The sequence below is a fragment of the Euleptes europaea genome, chromosome 3, assembly GCF_029931775.1.
Source record: "Euleptes europaea isolate rEulEur1 chromosome 3, rEulEur1.hap1, whole genome shotgun sequence".
NCBI lineage: Eukaryota > Metazoa > Chordata > Lepidosauria > Squamata > Sphaerodactylidae > Euleptes > Euleptes europaea.
In genome coordinates, this window is record NC_079314.1 from 76,368,016 (window position 1) to 76,395,981 (window position 27,966).

The window sequence follows — 27,966 nt, forward strand, 5'->3', positions numbered from 1 at the left end:
TAACAACCCACCCTCAAGGATTCCCTAACTCCTTTGGTGAATCATGATTCCATGATCTGGAAATTATTTGGGTAGTGGTAGTTAGGCTCTATGTGGCATATAATCTAAATTTAAGTTACAGTTAGTGGGCTGTTTATTTTAGTTCAATACTTATGTCCTGGTCCTATTCATGTTTAATCAGAAGTTGTCCGCAGTAAATGTATATAGTATCTATTTCAGCCTTAGCATTTCTACGGAAAAGCATCCATAGAAACTTCCCTCTTTATAGCACATTGTGAACCACATTTATTTAGCTTTTTGGTGAACCAGCCTAGAAAAGATCTTTCAGTTTTGTAGGCATTCTGTGCACATTTCATTATGGATAAATCATGCCCTAAGCAATGTATAGGCTAAAAAAACAAGACAGACAGGGTGCCTATAATCTGGTCAGCAATTTTCGTGATTTACACTGTTCTAGTTAGATCTTGAGAACAACAGCTGTTACGCAAACAGAGTGAAAAATGCAAACTGAATTAAAAACAGTGCAACAAGAATCCTTCTCAGGTCTATTCAGTGGGGCTTACTCCCAGGAAAGCATTCTTAGGATTGCACTGCACATTGAGAGCCAGCGTGGTGTAGTGGTTAAGAGCTGTGGTTTGGAGCAACCGGGTTTAATTCCCCACTCCTCCACATGAGCTGTGGAGGCTAATCTGGTGAACTGGATTTGTTTCCCCACTCCCACACACGAAGCCAGCTGGGTGACCTTGGGCTAGTCACACTCTCTCAGCCCCACCCACCTCACAGGGTGTCTGTTGTGGGGAAGGGAAGGTGATTGTAAGCCGGTTTGATTCTCCCTTAAGTGGCAGAGAAAGTCGGCATATAAAAACCAACTCTTCTAAAAAGAGGAAGAAAGGTGCAGTATGTTGTGCCACAGTGATGATCAGTGAAAAGAAAAGATGTATCTAGGGCTGTTGAAAAACAAATTTGGTAAAATTCGGATTCGGCATAATTTGGCCCATTTTTATTCGAGAAATGCCGAAGTCAGAACTCCCCCGATTCAGATCCGTGGAATTCAGCACTAAGTTCGGAGTTCGTGAATAAATTTGGCCATTTAAAGCCATTAAAAACACATTCGCGACTTTCCGCAGCTCCGGGGGGGCATTTTTTGAGGTAGAGGTCCCAAACTTTCAGTGTAGCTTGAGGGGACCCTTCTTGCGAGAACCCCCAAGTTTTGTAAAGATTGGGTCAGGGGGTCCCAAGATATGGGGCCCGGAAGCGGTCCCCCCCAATCTGCTCATTGGAATAAAGCCATTAAAAACACATTCACAGCTTTCCACTCGCAAAGAGATCAAGCCCTCCCCCAAGACAGGTAACCCCCCAAAATCACACTCCACAGAGGCAATCAAGCCCCCCCCAGAAGAACAGCCCCCCCCCCGAACCAGAAGACGCAAATTACAAACAAAGGAGAAGAACAGGCCACAGAGAGAGAGACTCACTGACATGGGATGTACTAAAACGAATGACAGGCTAGCCCATTATAAACAACAGGAGCAGCTGCAGAGCCCATTGGAAACAATAGGAGCCAGCCAGAGATACTCTGTTAACCCACAGTTAACTCCAGACGAAGTTGGCAACCAGTGAAAAAAGCAGAAAGCACAGTCCCACACAGAGGCAATCGAGCCCACCCCCCAGCAGAACAGGTAAACCCACCCTCTTTGGCTTCCCCCCCCTCACACACACACACACACACACAGAATCTCCCCCCCCCTACATACAAACACACAGGAAAAAAGTTATAGAGAGAAGCCCCAAAATAGGTCTTACTGTGGATGTCTTCTCTTCCATCAGGAGCAGGGACTGGGAGTCAGGACTCAGGAGTAATCCAATACGATTCTAGCAGACTCACACACACAGACTCTCTCTGGCCATTTCTGCACGGGAGGTTTTGCCTTGGATTTGCCGCTCTCTAGATGCACATTAAGGATCGCCTTCTCCCAATCATTCCAATGGGTGGATGGGGGGGGGAATGCATAACTCGGGGGGCCCTGACCCAACCTTTACAAAACTTGGAGGTTCTTGCAAATAGGGTCCCTCCAAGCTACACTGAAAGTTTGGGACCTCTACCTCCAAAAATGCCCCCCCCCTGAGCCGTGGAAAGCCGCGAATGTGTTTTTAATGGCTTTATTCCAATGGGGGGAACGGATAGCTCGGGGGGCCCTGACCCAATCTTTGCCAAACTTGGGGGTTCTTGCAAGTAGAGAATGCTGCTAGTTCCTTACTAACTGATGGTTATGCTGCTGATTCGGAGCCCCCGAATTTGCTGAATTTATTTGGTGATCGCCCCGAACTCGCCAAATTCGGCTTGTCGTTTTCCCGCCTTTTTTTGAATTCGGTTCCATCCAAACTGAAAACCACCGAATTGGGAAAAATTCAGCTGTTTTTCGGTTAGGATGGAACCGAATCGACAGCCCTAGATGCATCCACCAACATTCCCTCTTAAAGGAGCCCAGTCCCCTCTCACATCTTACGTCCTTACTGAAAGCAGCATCTGATAAACAACTTCTCCATTGAAAGAATACTTGTGACATGAATGAAACATGTTCTGCCTTAGCCTTACCATATAATTCCTCCTTCTAGTGTCAAGGAAGACCTAAAAATGGGGAAGGGACTCTCTGTTCTTAAGAATGGGACTACTGAAAATGGCAGAGCTTGTTTCCATTGGAATAGAATAGTGCTATATAATCCCTAGGATAGTTGATGCTTTGTACATGCTGAGCATTACGGGTAGGTTCTTTTGTAGTTGATATGTATGTGTTCTTGTTCTCTGCTTCTTTTTTTCGAATTTTGCGGCAGCCTTCGGCTGCAAGCAATAAAGATTCTCTGACTTCTGGCTGTGCATCAGGGGCTAATCAACATAGGTGATTGAAGTCTAATTTTTATGCCACTTGATGGTTTCACTTTAAGAGGAAGTAGTGTGTGCTTCAGTATGTATTACTTATTATCTGAAGTGCCTCAGTATTCTCAGCATGGCAGTAGGAAATTGGCGGAATGCAGTGCTCTATCGCCATGAGTTATTCCAGTCAATTGACAGCTGAGGCTGTTGGGAGGCAAAGTCTTTGGTTCTGTTCCTTAAGAGTCCCCTACTGATTATGGTCTCCTGGGACTTGTCTGCAGGATAAACAAGTAATTAGTCAGGCAATCGCCAAGCTTTAATCAGGGTTGTCAAGCCACAAGCAATGGCAAGGGATGCTGTGTGCAGGAGGAAAAGAAGTTGAATTGGAAGATGCTAAAGATGACTAAAGAAACCAAAGAACGTTGGGTTTGTTTCTGCAAAATATGGCAAAAATGTTACAAGCCTGTATGGGTTGCCCAACCCTTTTGTTGATGATAGTGTCACTAGATTTGCTGAAGCGAAAAGGTTGAGGAAGCTCAGAACTGTGTTAAATGATGACAAAGTGTCTTTCCTTTAACATATTTCCCTAACACTTTCTGCTTATATGGAAAATAACATTTTCCCACTTTGGAGACAGCCAGCTGCTTCTGTGTTCGCTCATTTTCTCTCCCTGCTGTATTTTGGCATGAGATTTCTTTTGCAGCTGTGATTACAATTTGAATTTACAGAATACTGGCTTAAGAAGAAGAGGTGTTTAACAGTACTGACAGATATTGTCCTAAATACATGAAAAGGTGATGAAAATTCCACAGTCTTGCTTTGGTAGATTAAAAACTGCTTTCAGTTTTTTGAAAACTTTCAGAAGGCATTCTGTTCTATCTCAACATCTATTCAACTCAACAGCAAGTCATTGCTACTGAGTCACCATTTTGTTAAAAGTGGGTAATTCTCTTTAAATTTTGTGTATGTACTCTATGCATAATTATTGTATTGAATCCTTCTTGTTTGGTCCTCATTGAGAGAGCATAGAGAACCATGAGCAGAGTTCCACTCGTTCAAGATAGTTTTTATAGCATAATGCAAGCAAGGAGACAACACCAGGCAGAATTGTTCACATTAGGTTTTATTCATCTGAACCTCTTATAGCCCCTGCTCTACTTTCTCCTCCATCTTTCTTCCTCCTTTTCACTCTGCTTTCTCTTTCAGTATAGAGGGATCTAGTCTGCCCAACAACAGACTAAGATCTCCCCAATGGGACACATTTCTGAACTTCAACAATTAAATACATTGCAACAGCTATTAAAACACTGGTATAACACTTTTCCACTGCAATTGCCCTATATGGATAATTGACAAGAGGGATTCAGTAGAGAATATTAGTTCTTGCTAATTTTATTTCCACAAATCTAATAGAAGAAAAAAGAAATTTGCTTTATTCAGTCTAATCAAAACATCTGAAAGTAAAGAATACAAAAATATGCTTGTTTGTATATCTCAAATAAGCCTTCAATTAATGACATGAATGATCTCATAACCTAATTCTAAAAAGAAAAAAAATGGCTTTTTAACGGCAAAGATTTTGGAATTTCAATACATTCCCCATCCTGTATGCTTTAAATTCATTTTACTAATCCCATGATATAAGGGAATTGGGGGAAATAAAAATGATCAGTTGCAGAATCAATATTGGGGGAAGCTGAGGTACTGAAGCAAGCAGATTAATGTTATTTTTTCATTTAATATTATACTGTATATTGTATCATTCTTTCAGAAATTTATCCAGTCCAAAGTTCATCTTTGGGGATTTTCAGAATTTTGTACACTTTATTAAAGGTAGTGATTTCACAGTAGTCAAATGTGTGACTATAAATGTATGTTTATGGAGAATAAACTAGAACTTTATTGACATTATTTGTAATGCTGCACTAAAATTATTTTGAAATGGCATGAAGGCTCTGAATGATGTTAGAATTTCATGGCTAAATACAGTTGAAGATTAATTTTTATATGAGTGCTTTGTTTCCTGCTGCAGTATAAAGTAACTCTCTTGTTGGAACTAAATATCGGGGAGTTCAAATTCAGATTAAAGCTTCAGGGAAAAGTGTGAAAGGTGACAGAATGATCATGTGGGAGGAACTTGCTTATTCATAATTCTGACAAAAGAAAAGAAATACTGCAGCAAAATGCTCCTTAGTCATTTTGCTGCAGTATTTGCACATAATGATGGAAGATGAGGTTTAAATCACACACATTCATACCTTTCTGCAAGTTCTGATAATCTCATTTTAACACAGATCTAGAAAGCCCTTGATTAGGCACTTCTTTTCTGAAAGTCAGAGCTGGCTTTTTGGCAAGTGAAAGAAAAGGGTGGAGGTGGTCTATAATTGCTCAAAGGGTAAATGGAAGGGTTTTAAACATTTTAAAATTGTCATGAACTGATGTTAGAGACACTTAATTTGAAGGAAGCCTCCTTAAGTTGGAAGAAGCATTCAAATCTGAGCAAAAAGGATCGGCAGGTTATAACTATTTTATTAAGTAAATATTCCCCCTTCCCCCTCTTCCCCTCCTCCTTCTCTTCTTTTCCCCTTTCCCTTCTCCCTTTTCCTTACTTGTTTGTGCCCATCCATTAACACCTGTGGCTCCCCACACTGGGCACACATGGTTTCTCTGACCCTGGAAATGACAATGTCACCTGGGATCAGGGCATCATTTTTGTTGATTTATAATTTAATGTTTTAATTATTTATATGATATTTATGATTTCAATGGTAATTCTATGTTGTTAGCTGCCCTGAGCCCAGCTTTAGTCAGGAAGGGTGGGATAAAAATATACTAAATAAATAAATAAACTTTGCTTAGTAGAGTAATGGGAGAGGGGTAGGATCCAACCCACCAGTAATTTTCTGAGAGGTTATGCTTCAGTTTTTCATGTGTCCAGTGACAAGAGAGTGTGGACAGTTTCCCTATTATTACTAAGAATAAGAATTTGTCCAGATTCCAGGAAAGCAACCCATCCCCAACATACCTCTAGATATTAATTAAATATACTCTTCCAGATAATGAAGCTTTGGATACCAGGAATCCTGGATTATTTAACTGTTTTGAAATATAATTTAAATTAGCTTTTCAGAAAAATAGTGGCACAAATCTAAAAAAAAGAAAAGAAACCCCTGAACCTGAATATTATGAAGCTAATTATTATTCTAAGCAAGGAAGCTTTAACATGACTGGGTTAATTAATTTCCAGATTAATTAGGTTGCTAATATGAAATACATATAATTAGTTAGATGATGAAATCCAAATATATGCAGTTCATTTAGGTGAAAATTGTACATGTGATGTACATCTGAGCAAAGCCTTCTGAAGGTGCCCCCCTGCAGATGGGTGAGATCAATAGCTGCCTGGGTATGTGCTTTCTCTGATGTGGCTGAGACTTTGTGGAATGACCTGCCTAAGGGAGACCCCCACATTTCTGTAATTCTACAAACTGTGTAAAACAGACTTGTTCAGGAGGCCATTTCAATAAAGGGGATAAGGCTGTAGTACAGGGTTCCCCAAACACAGTGTCCATGGGTGCCATTATGCTTGTCAACATCTTTTCTGATTCCGGCCAAGCATTCTTAGAACGTAAGAGCATAAGAAAAGCTGTGCTGGATCAGACCAAGGCCCATCAAGTCCAGCAGTCTATTCACACAGTGGTCAACCAGGTGCCTGTAGGAAGCCTACAAACAAGATGACTGCAGTAACATCCTGCCTGTGTTCCACAGCACCTCTGATTCTAGAGAGAATAAGTAGTTTTCATTTTGACTAGTAGCCACGGATAGCCCTATCCTCCATGAACACATCCACTCCCCTCTTAAAGCCATTATTTGTTTGTTTGTTTTTCACTCTTATATCCCGCTCTCCCCAGCAAATCTGGTCTCAGTGTGGCTTACAATAAAATATCATGATTAGTATTCCAGGTTGGCAGCCATCATCACATTCTGGGGCAGGGAGTTCCACAATTTAACTACGTGTTGTGTGAAGAAATACTTCCTTTTATCTGTTTTGAATCGCTCACCCTCCAGCTTCAGCAGATGACCCCGCATTCTAGTATTATAACATGCATAATTTTATAGACCTCTATCATGTCTCCCCTTAACAACCTTCTTTCCAAGCAAAACAGTCCTAAGCAGGGCTGTTGAATTTTTTTTTAAAGTTAAAATTCGGGTTCATTGGCCATTTTTTTATTTGGGAAACCCCGAATGCTGAATTCCCCTATACCAGTAAAGGTAGAAATTCGGCTTTAAATTCGGTTTCCCTAATAATTTAGCCATTAAAACCCATTCGCAGCTTTTCACAGCTCCTGGGGGGCATTTTTGCAGGTAGAGGTTCGACATTTTCAGGGTAGCTAGAAGGGACTCTCCTTGCAAGAACCCCCAAGTTTTGTAAAGATTGGGTCAGGGGGTCCAGAGTTATGGGGTCTGGAAGGGGTCACCCCATCCTCCTCCATATAAATGCATTATGGCTGTGGTCAGACTCTTTAATATGATCTCAATGGAGAAGCCGGGCTTTAAACGGTGGGTGGAAAAGTTCACCCGGTGCCTCCATAGAGATACAATTTGATACACTTTGTCTCTATGAGGTGTGGGGGGAACTTTCCTACCGTTTAAAGCCCAGCTTCTCCATTGAATACATTGAAGAGATCAGATTAAAGAGTCTGAACACAGCCACTTTGCCAATGCATTTCTATGGTGGAGGATGGGGGTAACCCCTTCCATACCCCATAACTCTGGACCCCCTGACCCAATCTTTACCAAACTTGAGGGTTCTTGCAATGAGAGTCCCTTTTAGCTACCCTGAAAATTTGGGACCTCTACTTGCAAAAATGCCCCCACAGGAGCCATGGAAAGACATTGCTAAAAGAGCCAGATATTCGGGAATAGCAAAATCCAGCTTTGCCAACCTCCCTGATTTTGTGGACTTGGTAAACCCAAACCAGAAATTTACCAAATTTGCATTTATTCAGTATTTTTCCACTTTGTTTTTTAACAGCCCTAGCCCTAAGCATTTTAACCTCTCCTCATAGGGCAGTTGCTCTAGCCACTTGATCATTTTGGTTGCTCTTTTCTGCACCTTCTCAAGCTCTGCAATATCCTTTTGTAGGCATAGTGACCAAAACTGTACACAATGTTTAATGTCTGATCTCACCATAGATTTGTACAAGGGTAGTATGATAGCAACAGTTTTATTCTCTATTCCTTGTCTAATTATCGCCAGCATGGAATTTTCCTTTTTCACAGCAGCCGCTATCCACTACCTCCCCAAGATCCCTTTCTTGGTCTGTTGCTGCCAGCACAGATCCCATAAGTGTATATGTGAAGTTGGTAATTTTTTGCCCCAATCTGCATCACTTTACACTTGCTCACATTGAATCTCATTTGCCATTTTAATGCCCATGCCTCCATTTTGGAGATATCCTTTTGGAGCTCTTCACAGGTGGGGCTAGATGGTGCTGCTGCCCAACATGTCCAAAGCTGCAGCCCCTGTTCCTCCCCCATAGGAGAACACTCCCCTGCAAAGTCAGCCTGGCCGTCATACCTGAACAGTGTTGGGGAGAGCAGAGCCCTTCCTTCCCTTGTGCAAGTGGCTTGGGTTACTCATCTGTTGAGCAATGCTGCTGGGAATAATAAGAAGAAGAGTTGGTTTTTATATGCTGACTTTCTGTACCACTTAAGGGAGAATAAAACCAGCTCACAATCACCTTCCCTTCCTCTCCCCAGGACAGACACCCTGTGAGGTAGGTGGGGCTGAGAGAGCTCTAAGAGAACTGTGACTAGCCCAAGGTCACCCAGCTGGCTTCATGTGTAGGAATAGGAAAACCAACCCGGTTCACCAGATTAGAGTCCGCTGCTCATTTGGAGGAGTGGGGAATCAAAGCCGGTTCTCCACATTAGAGTCCACTTCTCCTAACCACCTCTCTTAACCGCCACTCTTAAGAGTAAGCCCCTAGCCTGATTGGTGGAGAAAAGTAGAAGCCTGCCTGCTGCCTTTTGCAGAGATCGGAGCTGGCGTCCGCATTCCCTGAAATGGGGCAGCTGCTTATGCCCACGCTCCCTTCTTTGCCATCTTTTTTTGCCTGAGAAAGTCCTGGCAGCAGGCAGACAGCTGAGTGCTGACACAGGAGAGTGGGGCACTCACTGGACCAGCAAGCAACCATGCAAGCAAGAGGCTGGCAAAGGAGTGGCTGCTCTGGTCAAGGTGAGGGCAGGGGTGCACAGATGAGTAAACAGGAGAGGTAGCTAGATGTGTGTTCTTCTCCATGTTTACTCAGAAGTATGGCCCAATGAATTTAGTGGTGCTTACTCCCGAGGAAGCATGCATAAGAAGGCACTGTGAATGAGGGGGTCAACATGTATCTGTAGGTTTCAAATTCCTGTCATCCATTTTGGGAGATGGACTTTGGCTGGAAAGTAGGCTAAAAATATAGGAAAGTAGTGGGTTAAATTGGTGAAGGGATTGTTTGTGCTAATAGCCATAAGGGTTGGGTTGCTACAGGGGGAGGGGGTGAAGTTGCTCCACTCATGCAAAAGACAGAAAGCGCGATCTTGTTCCCTTCCCCCATCGGCTCCTTCAGACAGAAGTCCACAGGATCCAAGCTAGTGCCTATTTGAGCTACTGTGTATCTTCAGCTGCCCAAATAATTTAATACTGAGCAGTGCTTCTTTTGTATATGAGTGTGTGTGTGGGGGGGGGGTGTACTGCTGTGCCGTGAGGAGAGCTCAGTAGATTCATCATTGTTTCTTTGCTTGCTTGGGACATTTGAGTTAAGGAAGATCCCCCTGAGGAAGCACATGTGAAATGCATAGGGCAGTTTTTTGTCTTTGTTTGGTTTGGTGCAGCCCTGTTTTCTTTTCTTTGAGAAGAGCACTGTACACAACTTGTTTCTACTGCATTGTTCTCTACTTTTATAATACCATTTTGCACTGTTAATGGCATACTAGTAGGGTTACTAGCTCTGGGTTGGGAAATACCTGGAGATTTTGGGGGCTGAGCCTGAATAGGGTTGCCAACCTCCAGGTTCTAGCTGGAGATCTCCTTCTATTACAACTGATCTCCAACCAATAGAGATCAGTTCACCTGGAGAAAATGGCCACTTTGGCAATTGGACTCTATGGCATTGAAGCTCCTCCCCTCCCCAAATCCTCCCCTCCTCAGGCTCCACCCCAAAAACCTCCTGCCGGTGGCGAAGAGGGACTTGGCAACTCTAAGCCTGTATAGGGCAGGATTTGGGGAGGGGAGAGACTTCCATGGGGTATAATGCCATAGTGGCCACCTTCTCCAGGTGAACTGATCTCTGTCACCTGGAGATCAGTTGTAATAGTGGGAGATCTCTAGCAACCACATGCAGGTTGGCAACCCTAAATCCTAGTCTTATTGCACTTTGTTGGATGTCTTGTTTCCTTTGATTGAATTCTGACACTGTGGGGTCTGTGTTGAGTCTCAGCAAGAAAGGCAGTCTTGTCTACTAAGACCAGCAGTGGCTTTCCAAGGTCTCCAGCAGAGATCTTTTCACATCACCTACTATATGATCCTTGAACCTGGGACATTCTGCATGCAAGGCAGATACTCTTAACACGTAGCCACAGCCCCTTCTCCTGTATGGGGGTGAGAACCCATGGGTGCTCTCTGGGTGAGCCTGGGTGAGCAAAGAGGAGCAGAAGCCCCCTTTCCCTAGCTTTCTGTTCTCCTGGTGGCTGATTTTAAACGAAACTAGCCCTCACACACCTCCCCCCTTTCTTCTCCTTTTCCCATTAATGTTTTGCTTATTGTCAAGCTCACACACTATTAGCATCACTCCGGTGGAAAAGATGACTGTGGTGGGCTTTGTTGTGAGATGAAAAAGGGCTTTTAGGTGTCTCGGGTGGGCGTTAGCAAGTTTGCAGCTGAGGTGACCTGACGGTATTCTTTGGGGAGTCTCTTAACAGGATCCCTCTGAAACAGAGGCCTCACTGTTCTCTAGATATATTTTTTTCTGGTCTGTTAGCTTTTTATGGTTTTTAGGGAAAGGAAGTTATGTTGCATGAATTTAGCAAGAAAGGCAGACAATAAATAAAGAAAAGAAACAAACAAATGGTGTAACATATGGATCAGGAGATTATTCAGTTTATGTGCGAGACAGAGTGATAGAGAGAGGCACAGAAATTGTTTTGACAGTGAGGGGTTACGATTAGCACAGGTAAACAAGCAAATTAAGTCCACAATTGATTAGGTAATAAATACTAGTTATATGGAACTAGCAACATTTTAAAGCTTTAACTCATGTAATTCCTTTAATCTGAATTGAACACTTTTACAAAAATTAAATAAAAGTATATAGAATTCATCAAATTGATAAATTGTAAACATTTAGAAGAAAAACAACTGTGCAACAGATTAATTGTATTAGTAGAAAAAACATACAGCAATACAGTTGTGCTAGATAACTGTCTAAAATTTATTAACATGAGTGAGTAATCAATCAATAAGGCAATCAATAAGTCTTATGCAAATAAGTCTCTGAAGTCAAGTGTTAAAAATCTACCAATTGATATCTGAATGAGCTAAACTAATCGTATTTATACTGAAGATCAATTTAGATTGTTCATTTAAGTTAAATATAGTAATATGAAGTGCTTGATTGGAAACAACAGAGCTATACCAAACATGCATGTTTTTAAAGCAAAGAAATGTGACATTTTAAATCTCCAGAGCAGCAAACAAGTGAATTGCAAAATCAAACTTTTATTTAAGTTTGATTTTGCAATTCACTTGTTTGCTGCTCTGGGGATTTAAAATGTCATGCAGGATGAAGACTAAGAACATAAGAAAAGCCATGCTGGATCATACCAAGGCCCATCAAGTCCAGCAGACTGTTCACACAGTGGCCAACCAGGTGCTTTTAGGAAGCCCACAAACAAGGCAACTGCAGCAGCAGCATCCTACAACTGCATACATAGCAGTATGTTAAGAAATCAATTCTTTCCTCATGTCATTTAAGGTAAATAAATTTTGAGAGAGAAAACAGGCAACTTTTGAAGACAAATGTGTCTTCACAGTGCTCTTGGATAACCCAGACAACAAAGGGGGGAAAGGTGTTCTAAAACTAGTAAAAATGTCACCGTCACTTCCACTTCCCCATAGGGTTGCCAGGTTCCTCTTCACCATAGGCAGGAGGTTTTTGGGGTGGAGACTGAGGAGGGTGGGGTTTGGGGAGGGGAGGGACTTCAATGCTTTTGAGTCCAATTGCCAAAGTGGCCATTTTCTCCAGTTGAACTGATCTCTATCGGCAGGAGATCAGTTGCAGTAGCAGGAGATCTTCAGCTAGTACCTGGATGTTGACAACCCTACTTGCCCAGCAAAAGTAAACTGTTTCTCTGGTGCCTATTTGTATTAAGGCTTAATGTTGCAGGAAATGTTAGGAAGCACTTCATTTTTTTTCTTCACTCAAAACATTCATTTTTATTGATTTTCATTTTAGGACATATTTTAAAAAATGAATTCAAGATTGTGCGGGTCTCCAGATCAATGGTCCCATTACCTAAGTTTTTTCAATAGGTCATCATAAATAGAGTACCAGAGAAAGCAATCTATTGTTTCTCTCAAGTTAGATTTTAATTTTAATGCTCTATCAGAGGCCATATGAGTTCTTGCAATATAAAGTTGATACTCTTGGTAGTTTTAAATGGCTCATTAGAAAGAAAAACTAGCCCATATTCCTTTTGTTCAGGCACTCTTCTAATTCATAAACTGCATCTCATAGAATGACGCTTAAAGTCAATCGTTTAATTTTTCTGGTGTTGTATCTTTCCCCCATACACACAGTCTGCATTCGAACAGATCAGCCATTCTGCCTTTAGGATATGAAAAGTCAGATAACTTAAAAACAAAAATCCAGTGTCGAAAGTGACATTGAATGGAACAGAGCACTATTTCATAGGAGTAAAGTATGAAAAACACCAAAACACCTGTAAGTTCTTCAGGAATACTGTGTTACAATGATTGATTGTTGGATGAAGCAGCACCTTCTTTAAAAAGTTGCTAGATTAACCCTTCAATGTAGCCTTCATTGGAAACTTTCACCAAAGGATTTTTTTTAATCCTGGAAGTAAGAACTCATTACATAAGGTTAGGGAATGAATTACACCAGCCTGGCAAATATTAAAGATCCAGATGTTATTAATATTCCTGGGGAGTAGCAGAGCTTAAAAGAGATATGTTCTGTATTTCTCCATAATATTCTTAATGTGTACTGATATTTTCCCTATGTTTTAAATATATATATTTGAGCTAACTGTATGCCAAACGCACAGTCTGAATTAAGGTGCAAATACTGCATGCATATGGATCATACTGACAGCGCATTCCTGAGCCTAAAAGGCGAAATCCTTTGTTGGCTAGGAAGGTGCTGCACCAGCATTTGGGTGCCCCGTGCCGGCATCCGAGCAACTTACGCTGGCGTTAGTGGCCCCAATGCTGGCAGGAAGGCCTGGATGCCAACGGGGCCTTCTGCCAGCGTCCCACTGGTGGAAAGGCCCGTGCTGGCATCCCGACATCCCGGAAGGTGTTCCCAGGGTGGGCTGGTGGGAGGAACTGCCGTTAGGCAGCTTTCTGTCCCCTTTTGCCCCGGGAACACTGGCGCAGAGAAGAGCGAGGCTGCTCCTGCTTTTTAGCAGGCACAGCCTTGCTTTTCTCTATGGGGGGAAAAGGCCCTGTTTCACACCCAAAAAAGCCTCTAAAAGGCTTTTTTGGGTGTGTTTTAGTGTGTGGGGAACGGTTTTAGGAGGCGGCGCAGCACCGCCTCCTCCCTGCTGTCCATGCACACTGAATCTCAGGAATGTGCTGTGAGATATAGAATAAGAGACTTTTCCAATAAAGTATGCACTGTGCAGGCAGTGTTGCTAAATGTCAGGACCTGCCCTGGTCCAACCTTGAGTTGGAAGTAATGCTCTTTATAGGAAGACACCTCAAGGACTGAGGAACCCCCCTCCCACCGATGATCCCTGGACCCTATATCCTCCAGGGGAAGCCCTCCTGCTTTCTTTACCACAGAAGACTCCTATTCAAGAACCAGTGGGATCAACAGGCCAGAAACCCAGTGAGTGGATCTTTCCACCTCCAGCACTCCCAAATTCTTCTTCTAGGGCCTCCACAAAAAGAAAGCAAAGAGATAGAACAATGGAGCACATGCCTGTCAGGTGGAGGAATCCCATGTTGCAATCTTGTGTCATGAAGAGAGCGCCATTATCTAGATCTTTAGATCTAGTACTCAAGCCTGGTAAAGAAAGGGACCGGGTTTTCAGCTGTTTAAGTAAGTTGACGGGAACATTCACTAGATCCACAGCTCCCTGGCCTAGCTCATGCTAGGCTTGGATAGCTCCTGGTAGCAAGGGTCTTGCTATTTAGCTCTTCTTATGCTGAAGATCTGTTACTGCCTGCCAGTCCAGAGACCTTGGTTGCCCAGGCAGAGAACAGGACAGTCATCTTCTCTCAACTCAGCAACACTGGCATTGTGAATTTCCTTAATAAAGTCAGTGTTATCTCTGTGGATGTGTTCATCTATGTCCTGTTATAAGTCGTAAGGCTCATTGCACAGAACTTTCTACCAATCAAGATTTTGTTTTTCTTTAGCCTGCTACTTACTTATTAACTGTATCTGACATATAACATTCGGAGGCTTCATAGCAAATCTCAGAGCATTTGTGCATGCCTCATTAAATGTAGTGACCTCTAACTGCACTGTAAGTCCACTGAGAATTGTTCCTGGAGATCAGAAGGTTTTACTTGTTTCATTATTTTTCCTTTCTTGCAAAAAAGTTTTTTAAAAAACCCTGAAAGGCAGAAGAGATGTAGTGCTTTACGACAGCACTCCTAGCACAGTTTCCCAATATGATGCCAAAATTGGAAGCAAATAAATTACAACATTTGACTTAATGTTTAATTAACTGAAAGTCAACATTGCAAATTGTGTCTTCCATTACAAGCCAGAATTCTCAACTGCCAGATCTGAAATAATTAAGCAATATATTACAATTAAGAAATGTAATTTTAATTTAATTATGATATATCATACAACTGTTTGTGATTTAGCTGACATTCATTGAGCAAAATGTTATAATACCCAACAACACTTCATTTTTTTAAAGATATTTTATTAACATTTTCAAGAAAAAAAACAAATTATATACACATACATTCACACAGTTTGCACTCCTTCAGGGAGTCTATTTCATCTTACATTTCAAACATCTTATACATTATTCTTATATTCTACATTTTAGATAATAAATTCCTTCTATACTATATAGTGGATCTTATAAGCTGATCCTTATATCTATCCTTTCAATTTAACATAATCAAAATAACATTCCCATTTCTTTTGGGATTCTTCAGTCGTCTTCTCTAACCCTAACCCAACAACACTTCAATGTGCAACTAATGATTTCTCAAGCTTTCTTTCATCATATTTGGCATTTCCCAGAACAAACAAGAACAGTGTCATCCATTTGGATAGAAACCGCCAGTTTGTACCTTGTAACTGCCAGTTTGTACCTTGTAACTCAATTGTACAGCATAAATAGTAGTTTCTAGGTCTAATTTGGTTGGCAATCATGTAAAAAATGATATTTGATAAATTCATTTCTCTACAGTTTCTCCCAACCTTTTCTTCATGGAACTTATAAAGCATTCCTAAGGAGAGTTACTCCAGTCTAAGCCCATTCATTTCAATGGGCATAGACTGGAGTAACTCTCTTTAGGAATGCACTGTTAGTGTCACTTCTTCTTCTTCTTCTTCTTTTTTTGCATAATACTTTTAATTTGCAAAGTACTCACAATCTTTGGGATGTTGGCCCATCATGTGAGTTAGATTGCTTTGGACTATTTGTACAACACTGTCAGTATTCGTTGTTCTTGCCATGTAACAAAATCAGAAACAAACACAGCTCCCTTCAACTATGAGATGAGAACATTTCTCAGTGAGAAGCAAAGCAGAAGTAGAGGTGGGAGGAAAGAGGAAGAATAACAAGGCATGGATGTAATCTATCAGAGGCATAGTCTTCTCAATTTCTGGGGGGCGGGGAGCACAGGACTGAACTTGATCTAGGCCCAGTATGAAATTATTTATATTTCCAAAAACCATATGCCATCAACTTAATCAGGTGGTTTAAAAATATTTTTAAGTTACAGTAGTCAAAGAAAAAGGACCCTGTAAAAGGAGAGGAAAGATGTCATGAATGCTTTCACTGAGACAATTGGAGTAAATATTTCATATGTGTATGAAAGTAAATACTTTTTCCCTCCCCCCTCTTTTCCTCACAACTTAGGCTGAGTGTGTGACTGGCCCAAGGTCACATAGTATGCTATGTGGTTCATTAGGGATTTGAACTCTGGTCTCCCCAGTCATAGGCCAACACTCTAACAACTACACCACTCACATACTGGATACTCAGTTCGAAACTCCAAATGCATCTCAGAATTCACAATAAATAGTGGCTTCTCAGATAACCTTGTAACCAAGAAAATTGACAAACAATCTAAGAACAGAATGAATACTTAAGGATTACATGCGATAACTTAACAAAACTTTAATATATTACAAATAGTTTTTTAAAAAAATACTATTTGTAATATAATGAAGTTTTGTTAATTTATTGCATGTAACTAGGGTTGTGCATATCGATATACCTGAACTGAAAATAAACCTGAAATTAGCAGTTCTGGCAATATTCAGGTTTCAATATTGCAGAAAAGAGCAACCAAAATGATTAGGGGACTAGAGCAACTGTCCTATGGGGAGTGGTTAAGACGCTTAGGGTTGTTTAGCTTGGAAAGAAGGCAGCTGAGGGGAGACATGATAGAGGTCTATAAATTATGCATGGTTTGGAGAGAGTGGACAGGGAGAAGTTTTTCTCTCTGTCCCATAATACCAGAACACGGGGTCATCTGCTAAAGCTGGAGAGCGGGAGATTCAAAACAGATAAAAGGAAGTATTTTTTCACACAACGCATAGTTAAATTGTGGAACTCCCTGCCCCAGGATATGGTGATGGCTGCCAGCTTGGAGGGCTTTAAGAGGGGAGTGGACATATTCATGGAGGAGAGGGGTATTCATGGTTATTAGTTAGAATGGATACTGGTCATGCTGCATAGCTATTCTCTCTAGTATCAGAGGAGCATGCCTATTATTTTGGGTGCAGTGGAACCCAGGCAGGATGGTGCTGCTGCATCGTCTTGTTTGTGGGCTTCCTAGAGGCACCTGGTTGGCCACTGTGTGAACAGACTGCTGGACTTGATGGGCCTTGGTCTGATCCAGCAGGGCCTTTCTTATGTTCTTATGTTCTTAGGTAGACCGAATATCAAGACCAGGAATCTGGGAATTTAGGGAATTACCTATTTGGTTTCAGGCAGATTATCTGTGCTACGCTGGATGCCATCATTGAATTAAAGGGCATTGCAGTCATGGAAGGATCTGCTACACACAGGTCTGCTCACTTTTAAACAAAACTGACATGCACAGACAAGGTGCACCCCATCCAGCTCTCCTCTGTATTTAATCTGTCTTCTGTTTGAAGCCAGGCATTGATATGGAAATTTTATTCATTTATTTGTTAAAAAAAACTATGCCGCCTTTCAAGTAAACTCCCCAATATGGCTTACCAAAAAAGTAGTAAAAACAAAACATTAAGAGATCTTTATTAAAATCCAGCTTTAAAAACCCAACCCAGCATGGCTAGGCTGATAAAAATACTGAAAATACTAAGGTAAGGGTCCCCAATATGGTGCCCATGGGCATCATGATGCCATTTGATACTTTTCCTGGTGTTTGCCCAGTGTTTTAAGAGGGCCAGGTGAGGCTTTTGCCCAGCAAGACTTCTGGTTTGCTATTGGAGATTTAATTGGCTGTGCAGATTTTATAAAAACATGTGACCAAAGGTAAACTGCAGCAGCCATTTTGTGGCTGGTTCCGCCTCCTGCGGTGGCCATTTTGTGGCAGTAATTTTGTAACTGCCCTTGGGTTACCAGGTCCCTTTTTGCCACCGGTGGGAGGTTTTTGGGGTGGAGCCTGAGGGGGTGGGCTTTGGGGAAGGGAGGGACTTCAGTGCCATAGAGTCCAATTGCCAAAGTGGCCATCTTCTCGAGGTGAACTGATTTCTATCGGCTGGAGATCAGTTGTAATAGCAGGAGATCTCCAGCTAGTACCTGGAGGCTGGCAACCCTAGACTGTCCCCAAGGTGCCTGCAGGCTTACAAAATGCTGGGGACTCCTGCACTAAGCTAAGGCCAGGGTTTTGCTCTCCTCAACTGTGAACTCCATTTTGGCAGATTTGGGGACCACAGTATCTCATCCTGCAGCCACAAGCCTCCAATCACTTGCCAGGCAGTCAGCTACCAGCTGTCTCCACACATGAACCAGAGGAGATAATCCTTCTTACCTCTTTATTATTCCAAGCCTTTTAAAAAACAGCATGGTGAGCCACATTTGATATTTTCTAAACACTTGCAAAATTTCTTCTTCTTATGAAAGCTCAGCCATAATTTTTGGTTGCCGGTTGCTGGGGCAACCAAAATGATGGCTAAAGTCTTGCGGAAGGAAGGAACGTCTCAAAGACCTCTATAAGATATTAACAGTTTGTGATACTGTTTTTAAAGAGAACTGAGGAAAGAAATAGGTTATCTTTTCCCCTTAGGGACAAGGTTGAGGGTGGGGAACAACTGCCACTTCCTCATGTGGCAACATATGTTGAGCCACCACTGCTTGTGACCCAGTCAAGAAACATAATAGCCCTGTTCACAACTTACAGTGAACACAGTAGCCCTGTTCACATGCTAGACTGAATGCATGTACATCCTGCATATACATGCATAAATCTGTTTGTAAGAAAGAGCCAATGTGTGTTCATTTTACAAACGAAACCTGAATAAATGTGTCGTTTCGATCACACCTTTAATTGTACCTGTGGTTGAATGCAACATAAGAATTACTCAACACATATTTAAACAACAATCAAGAGAGCCAGTGTGGTGTAGTGGTTAAGAGCGGTGGACTCTATTCTGGAGAACCGGGTTTCAGTCCCCACTCCTGCACAGAAAGCCTGCTGTAACTTGTGAACAGGGCTAATAGTAGGCCAGAATGAAAAGTTCATCTTTCCTGATAAATGCCACCAACTCTCTAAGGGGCAGGATTGTCACGCAGGCCTACTAGACTACCCTGTTAGCATTTTTTTTTTCTCAAACATATTCTACTTGTTGCTTGTTTGCTTATTTCACAGAAATCAAGTCTCAGTTACATAACAAGCAAACCCTGCAAACCTGTTACCCCCCTTTTCTCTTAAAAGATGGGTGAAGGCATGCCCCATATAACAATCTGAGACTTAAGCATATGAGTAGGACCAATATTTGGCAAAACAGAGAAAGCATTTATCTTAGAAAAATGCTGTTAATTTTTTTAAAAGACCATCTATTATTTGATTCTGTTATCCTTTTGAACAATTTTAACAGCATCCAAAAGAATGCTTGTGTGAGATAGATGTAGTAGCATTTGCCTATAATTTGTGATTTTCCTCTCACAATTGGATGTCTCTTGCACCTCCTGGTTTGATAAGTCTTTCATTTTATTGGGTTTTAAAAAATAATTTCCCAGTGGGAAGTTACATGCACAATTCTTTGTAGGAGAATGCAAACAATTGTACACTCAGAGCAATAATGAATGATTGTTATCTCTCAAATCCCTTCTCTCTCTGGTTCTCTAAAATTAAAAAAAAAGAGAATGATTATTCAAATCAATGTTATTTAGGACATGGTGCAGTGTCAGAACAGCCTATTCAGAACCAAAGCAAACGTTTGAGCCATTCCTCAGGCAATATTCAGATTGCTTTAAAACACAATCTGTGAAAGTCCTTTGCTTTTTGCTAGAGCTCAAGTAAAGGTATCACAAACTGTTCATAAAACAAACATTAAGTTACAAGTATGATAATGTAGCAGGGTACTTATTTCAGCACGGTGGGTGTACTAATTTGAAGGCAGTTAACTGCCCATAGATGCAATCGTTTTGTCAGTATACTAACAAGAGAAGTAAATAATTTAACAGGATATTGTCTGAAGCAAATGTCAGTGGAAGTAAAATGCCTTTCAATCAATGTGACTCCAGAATAAAAAATCGGAACCATTCCCCCCCCCCCTGAATACTGTACAATTATACTGTTTAAATAGGATTCATTCCTGGCTTCAGAGTTCAAGGAAGCTTCAAAGCGGTTTAATTATTCTGGAAGAATTTTTTAGTGTTGTAGTTACAATTGGTGTTCAGAAACTTGCTGCACCAATGCACATATACGAATAATTATGCAAATGCATTCTAATGTTTGTATATATGGAACTGCTGTCAGTTAGTTTGCTTATGCTTTCAAAATGAAAGGGCAGAATCCAAAGTTTAAACAACAGATGCAGAACCATATTGATATATCCAACAGATATAACTGTTTGAGACTCAGTAGTGTTGAAAAGGAGTTGTGAGAGAAGAAAAAGCAGCAGCTATTACCTTCTGGAAAACTCATTCTCCCTGTGGTCTAATAAATATTGTATGAACTAACATGAAGCAATATGGTAACGATGTGATATTTACCCCGTTAGCAGGTGCACCCATTGGGGTTACTGCTCTCTGGTTTTCGTTGAGGTAAGATGTGTTTTTAACCTTTTGAAAAAAAATCCCTCTCTCTTTTTTTCCATCCTAGCTTCTCTTGGGACTAACATGACAAAAGAAGGTCAATTCCAGGCTGTAGCGGCACTACAAGGCACCACTATTGCATCTGCAACAGCAAATAATGGCACAGAACCAGCAATTCCGGGAGGAGGTGGAGAAGGAGGGAAAGAGAATGGCTTTTCCAAGTTAAAGGAGAAATTTATGAATGAACTGAACAAAATTCCATGTAAGTACAACAGAGCTGGAGAGACATACCCGCCTAAAATCCTGCTGCCGACTCTCTAAAAGTGCTTGTGTTCTAAGTGCCTTCATTAACTCAGGTTAATGTATAAACAATGTGGTGCTTTTTAATATATAGCAAATATGTCTGAATGCTTTAGTTCATTTAAAAGAACTTTTTTTGGGGGGAGGCACTGAGACCAGGTCTCTTCAGAAACTAGCACTGAGAATTTTGGTGGGATCTAATTCATTCCATTAGTCATCAAAGAGATGGAGGTTCTTATCTGGCAGGAAACCAGGGCAACTTCAGGTGTGACCCAGATTTAACCTTTCAGTTTGGTTATGGGGTGGGAAGCAGGCCACTTAATGCTCCCTCCCCCTGCCTTCTGGCAGGTGAGGCTTCCAATCCTCTCTCATCATCATCATTTCTAGACTGACATTGGCCACAAAGGATTTGAAATCGGGCTTTGAAGGGTACCAAATGAGATGCAGGAAACTGATCATTTGTGACAATTATATGGTGCTGTAGAGTTTGCAAAGAGCTTTGCGTTCACGATGCTGTTGTGATCTTTGCAACAATTCTGTAAGGTAATGGACTGGCATTATTCCCACATTGCAGATAGGTGGGGCAAATTGAGAATCGGTCTGCAGCTAAGATTGCCAGTTGGCCAGGAAAGAAATGCCCTTTCCCTTTAATTGAAGAGTGGCAATGGGCAGCAGAAGCTTTTCATGGCGTGAAGTTACATAACATCATCTGATAATTGCTTGCAAATCAAGCAGATATTTAAGCAACAGCTAGAGGGGGCAGTTTAAAGTTGGCAGCCCTAAAACACATGGGACTGAAATGGAAAGGAAAAGACTGGAGGAGGAGAAGGATCCTGCTGCCAGCTTCCAATCCCTTCACTCTTTAAATTTATTTAATTATTAAAGTATTTGTATCCTACCTTTCCAACTGACTACATAGGCTCATACTTGCATGGACCCTTAGTCACATGTATACCATTAACTGTAACAATTAACATGATTTTCACTTTGCAGCGGTTAGGGTAATTTACATAATGCTGCACTGAGTGTATACTTGAAATGGAGTGATGACAATTCCATTTTTATTTTTGTAAGGATTTTATTTCTGTAATATGTTGTTGTCCACCTTGAAGATTTAGATTGGGGTAGATTGGAACTGATGAATACCAGGAGATTTGGCAGCTCAGATTTTATTCTGCCACCAAATCCAGTGCCATTAACACTGCAGTCCTGAGCCACAGGTACACCCTTCAAAGGCCATTGACTTCTTTTGATTTGAAAGGGTGTAATTCTAGTTAGTATATCACTGTAAGTCATGTGCCTGTGCTTAGTACAGTTGCTTTAACAGGATAGTTTATTAGCTGCCAGGTACTATTGAAGAACTGGTGAGTACCCAAGTATTATTGGTACAGTTGCCAACCTCCAGGTGAGGCTTAGGGTTCTCCTGGATTTGCAACTGATCTCCAAACTACAGACCTCAGTTCCCCAGAAGAAAATGGCAGCTTTGGAGAGTGAACTGGCATCACATCCTTGCTGAGTTTCTTCCCATCTCCAAACTCCACCCTCCCCAAGCTCCACCACAAATCTCTAGGAATTTCACAACCCAGAGTTGGCAAGCCCAGTCACTGGGAACGCCACAGTGACAGAAATTAAAAAGTAGGTGTGATTTTTATGCACTGAAATTCAGAGCTATCATCCTGTTACTGACAAATTTGCCTCTTGCAGAAATAAATTTGGCTATCCATTGGGGTAAGGAGTGGGCTGAGCCTCAAGATTATGTGCTTTCTTTCTCCATGATCCTCCTCTTGCAACCTCAAGTTCTCTTTTGTCCTGCCTACATCTGGGCCCAATCAGGGTTAAGGATTACACCAGAGTAGACCATAGCTTTGATTCATGCTAGCTGGAGCTCTGTTTTAAGAATAATTTCAGACCTAGTTCAAAACCTGCTTTCAAGGTTGTTGTATCAAAAGCAGAATTGTTCCTGGACTGGAATCAAAAGGCCCTTACTCTCACTGTGGTCAGTTCGAGGCCATTGACCTTACAGATGTTAATAAAAAGACTCCCAAGACATTTCAAAAAGACTGGACTACTGCCACAATTTTATTCTTTTCTTAAAGAGTATCAGAGTGGCATAATAAGACTGGTAATGACAGGTAACAAATTAGAAAATTAATTGATTTTTGTCTTTGAAATGGATCTAGGAAATTTGGCAGATGAAGTTGTTTCAAAATTGATAGCAAACAGCTTTTGGGCTGTCAGTCAACATTTCTGCTTTCAAAATCAGTGCGTTAAAATGGCATAAAGCCCATATGTCATTAGCTTTCAAATGTGCACGGTCCATTTGATACAATATTTGTACGTATTTGACTGATCACATGGGGAATTTTCACTTAGAAAATACTATATATTACCTTGGCAAATACATGATTTAAAGAGAAGAATCAGTAGGTGAACGGGGTCCTTAACCCGTCCCTACCTACCAGTTCTCTCCTCAAACACCCATCATAACAGGCCATTTACCTCAACCCTGGGACTTATTTTTGGTCTTAACCTGGCTAGGTGAAAACTGAGGGGAAATGACAATAGATGAATTTACAAGGAAGAACAGATGAATATGAGAAGAATTGTGCTGTCTTATCCTACCTTCCAGTTCTCCCCTGCAAATGTCCTTCCACATACAGACCCTCATTAGCTGTGAGGCAAATACAAGATTCCAAGCTCTATAATTGTTTCTGAGCTTGAAATTCTGCCCTACTTGTGAGGAGAATGCCACTGATTTAAAATCTGTGATGGTGAACTTTTCCAAATCTGATTTTTAATTATAAATGGTTGTATGAATGTGTTTTTTTTGGGGGGGGGGAGAGCAGTTCAATTACCAGCAAACAAATAAATTGGCTGTAACTCTTGCCTTGTTATAATGCAATTTTTAAAATGCCTAAAATAAGGGAACACAAGATTGATATGGAAGCTGATGGACGGAAAGATTTAATGAAATTATTCCAGCTTGTTTCAGTTTGTTATTAAATGTCTAGTGAAAATGACATGGGCCTTTATGCTGAGAATTCCAGGATAGATAGGTCTTTATGATTGTGTTACATCTTACAGGAATATGTGTCCTGCATTTTTTAAAGAGCAAGACTGTGTTTGACAATGAATACTGGTAATTCTATTAAGCCTCAAAGGGATTTCGTTGAAACAATTGTCATGTCTCTATGCTGCTCAGACAGGATATGACATTCATTATTATTTTCATCAAGCCATGCCTTTCATATAGGAAATTCATACACATGACACAGCAGTGATTTCCTTCAGAAAGACTCCTGTTGGTATCAAAAAATACTGTCCCATCACAGCACCAAGACAATCTGCACAGACACATTCACCCAATTGCAGCTAATATCATAGATTTGCTTGAACTAAGTCCCACTGACTTCAATAGAAACTACTTCCAGCTAAGTTTGTTCAGGATTAGAATTGAAATGTATGTGTGTAGGGGGTGGGTGGGAATGGGTAACCATAACAGAACATGTAATATGCACACGCAGTGTGCTCAGTGGGGAAAAGCACTGTGGTGAGAAATGGGCTGGTTTGAGTGCTGCTGCAGGCAGCAATAAGGCAAAGCCTGTATTTTGGCAAGCACCAAGCCCAGTGCCAGTAAAAGAGAAGGAAGAGTCATGATTACAACTCACACTGCACAACTAGGCACACAGCAATAGGGTGCCTCATAGAAATCCTGAATCCCCACCACCACCATTGTTGAAATCAGCCATATATACCAAGGCAGGAAAGGCTGCATAGAGTTTGGAACAGCAAAGGCTTGGTATTCCTAACAGAGAGGCCTTGCAGGAGTTCCAGACCCAGCTGAGATTTTGCATAGTCAGAACCAGTTCATTGGATATGGACCCATCATGCTGATTGACTATCTCATTCCAATTATTTTGCTTAGTGTCTTCCTATCCCTCTGCTAGATTCCTAAGGTTAATCACTACTGCTTGCTGTGAATCTTCCCAGCAATGTTTATTCTTCAGCTTTCTCCCAATTTTACAGCCTTCATGGTTCATCACAACAGCAGCAACTGGGTGGGGAGGGGTAGGCTCTAAGGAGTCTGCTTCTCCCCCTTGCTGGATCACAATTGTACACACATTGGAGGACTCTCTCAGTGCTTTCCCACATGAAAGTAGCTGGTGTTAATAATAAGCAGGGGAAGGATACAGATCCCCTTTTACAAAAACTATTACAGCTGAAATGTGGCTGTAAAAAAAACACTAAATGGCATCAGAATGGAGTTATGAATGCCAGTCAAAAGGACGGAGTTGCCATTTCTCTTTGTCTATCAAGATTCTTTTGCCTTTGAAAGCTATGCTTGATAGGGAGCAGAAGAGCTGCCAGAGCAACTAGATGCCCACTGGTCACTGTATGTGCTAGCCATGTAGGCTCAGTAGCCGGGGTCAACTCTGCTTAGAGTTCTGACAAGATCAGGCTAGCCTGGACTATCCAGGTCAGGGCAAAGTCTATAGTGTCCCTTTATGGTATACTGCCATAGAGCCAGTCTTTTTTTACACTTGTTCAGATTTTAAGGTCCTTCTGTTTGAACCAAGGTAAACTGGCTTCTGAGTGAAATAAGCGTAGCTAAGTCAAAGATTAGAAGATCCTGCCAGCAGAGGCCTACTGTTGTCAGCTAGGAACAGGTAAGGCAGTAGACTCAAAAGCAACAGGACAGACATAAGGCAGGAGAAAAAGCAGAAGTGAAGCAGGCTGAGGGAGTACAAGCATGAAGACAGATCCCTTGGAAAGCTCTTTTGCTAGCCTTCATGTATCAGTGATTTAACAATGTGCTCAATAATTTTTTTAAGGATCAGTTTCTGAAATTAGAGAAGTCATTTAATCTTTTTACCTCATCCAACATGGGAGTGTCACTTTAACATTTCAGGAGAAAAAAGTTAACAACACCATCCCTTCAGCCAGAACCGTATGCAGATAAGCAGGGCTACAATCTAAGCCTTTTTTGAGGGGTTTAATTAAAAGTAGTGGGCCTTACTTCCGGGGAAATTGGGATGTGATAAGGCTGATGTAGATTGAGTTTCGTATGTCATTTTCACAGAAGGTGAGGAGAATTAAAACAGCTGAAGAGTTAGAATTCTAATATGTCCTTCCATCCATCTTGAGAGTGGAGCTGCTGCCATGTGAAATGTTCAAGACAGTTTGTCACGTTGTTCTTTGTACTGTGGATAAAATGATTGGAGTCATTTTGTTACAGTGAGTCATACAATTAAAGGGTAGGGATGCTCTAAGACTACTGAAGCGTGACTGTACCATTTTCTTCTCAGTTATGCAAATCCCTGTACTCTGGTTGTGAGTGCCTGCCTGATTAGCATAATCACAGGGCTTTTTTCCTCTTGAATAACTACACCGTGACCATGTCAATCTCTCAACTCTGATTGGCTACAATAATCCTTGTGTTCTAATATTTTCCCCTCTGCAGTATACTGGAGTTTTGAGCTGTTTACTAGCTCTTCGCCACTTTAATCTCTAATGGAAAAATCCCATCATTTCCATTTATCTCAGAAATGAAGAAATTCCAGTGGCAGATAAAATGACCTGTGAATATGCTTAAAAGCGAAATTGTTCTGAAATGGCTTCATATCTTTTATATTATTATATCTGGGAAATAAAGTTATATTATATTCCGGGATCAAAAAATCTTTGATTTAAAAGAGAAGTTAAGGCACTTATAATTCACATCAGCTCTAAAAAGCATGGGACTTACAAGTTAAGACATGCCTTAACATCTAGTTTAGCTAGTACACATATTATACAGTCTCATATGTTCACTTACAAATTAAGCTCCAGATACCCCTACATTAGAGGATGCATAGGTGCAGAAATTCAGCAAGTGCAGCATTCCCAAGGTTTAGCATTATTACCTGATGTATCCCTGAACAGCACAGTGCTCAACCACCTCAGCAACAAATGTAGGAATGTCCTGGGAGTTTCCCCACTCACTTATTGCCTTTAAACCTAATGTCTTATTGCCTGATGTGTCTTAACAAGACAGAGAACTTCTCCCAATACACCTTAATATTTAGTAAACATTGCAAATGACAGCATTGTTTCCTAGAACTAATAAAAAATTTCAGAAGTCCTAAAAAAATTATTCAGTAGTCATGACAGCATGACAGGAATCTCTATGTTCAGATGCAGTTAGGATTGCCACCAAAGGGCAACCCTGGGAGACGGGATGGTGGGACTTACCCTAATGGTATCTGTTGACCTAGTGATGTTGCTGCCTGTATGTAACCGGAAGTGACATCATCATATTGTGAGATGCTCTAGGGTTCACTCAAAACTCTATGATTAAAACATAGGTTTTAATCTCCACTCTGCCTTGGAAGCTTGCTAGATGATCTTGGGCTGATTACACACTTTCAGCTTAACCAACTTTACACGGTTGTTGTGTGGACAAAATGGAGGGGGGCAGAATGATGAAAGCCACTTTGGATCCCCATTGGGAGAATGGCAGAGTTTAAATGAAGTAAATAAATATATTTTTATGATGAATAGACCTATTCAACCAATACATCTTAGCTAATGGAACTGCCCCATAATGAAAAGCAGAAAATAGTTTTGTAAACAAAATAAAAATGGGGTTGAAACCCTAATGGAGAAGTGGTTCAGAGAGAAAGCTGAGGATGAAAAGCTAAAAGTGTAAAGTTAAAAAGAAGCCTAATTTAAAAAAATACCACGCATCCATACATATATGTCCTGTACAGTATAATAATTCATGCATATATAACTGTTTCGTACCAGTCAGGTATAAATTGAACATTTTTTATAGCTAGTAACATTCCATTGTAATACATTTGAAATGTTTTTCACTAATATTGGAGTGTATGTCATTGGCTTGCACAGAGTTGGTTAAAACATTGATTTTTCTCACTTTTCCAAGAATGGCTCTATGTAATGTGTGTGCTGTCTGCATTAGTGACTGATAATAATTCTAGAAGAATATCCTCATACCTTATCTACCCATTGTCTATTACCCAAGAAATTTCTGTTCCAGCCTGGAACAGGCTGGCAAATGGAAAAAAAAGGGGAACAAAATTTAGGTGGAGTAAGAATTTAATCATGTACCTGTT

At 41.0% G+C, this 27,966-nt stretch overlaps 1 protein-coding gene across 2 annotated transcripts in view; it reads left to right on the forward strand.

Moving 5' to 3' along the window:
* Positions 1–3,760: 3,760 nt before the first annotated feature.
* SYT1 (synaptotagmin 1) overlaps positions 3,761–27,966 on the forward strand; it is a 189,769-nt gene continuing 165,563 nt past the window's right edge. The window contains exons 1-2 of one of the 2 annotated variants that reach the window (XM_056845856.1): positions 3,761–3,810; positions 20,619–20,813. In XM_056845856.1, the coding sequence (XP_056701834.1) occupies positions 20,636–20,813 (178 nt within the window). In that variant the 5' untranslated portion in view covers positions 3,761–3,810; positions 20,619–20,635. Of the gene's footprint in view, positions 3,811–20,618; positions 20,814–27,966 lie in introns of those variants that run through there. The other variant, XM_056845855.1, reaches the window with a different exon arrangement.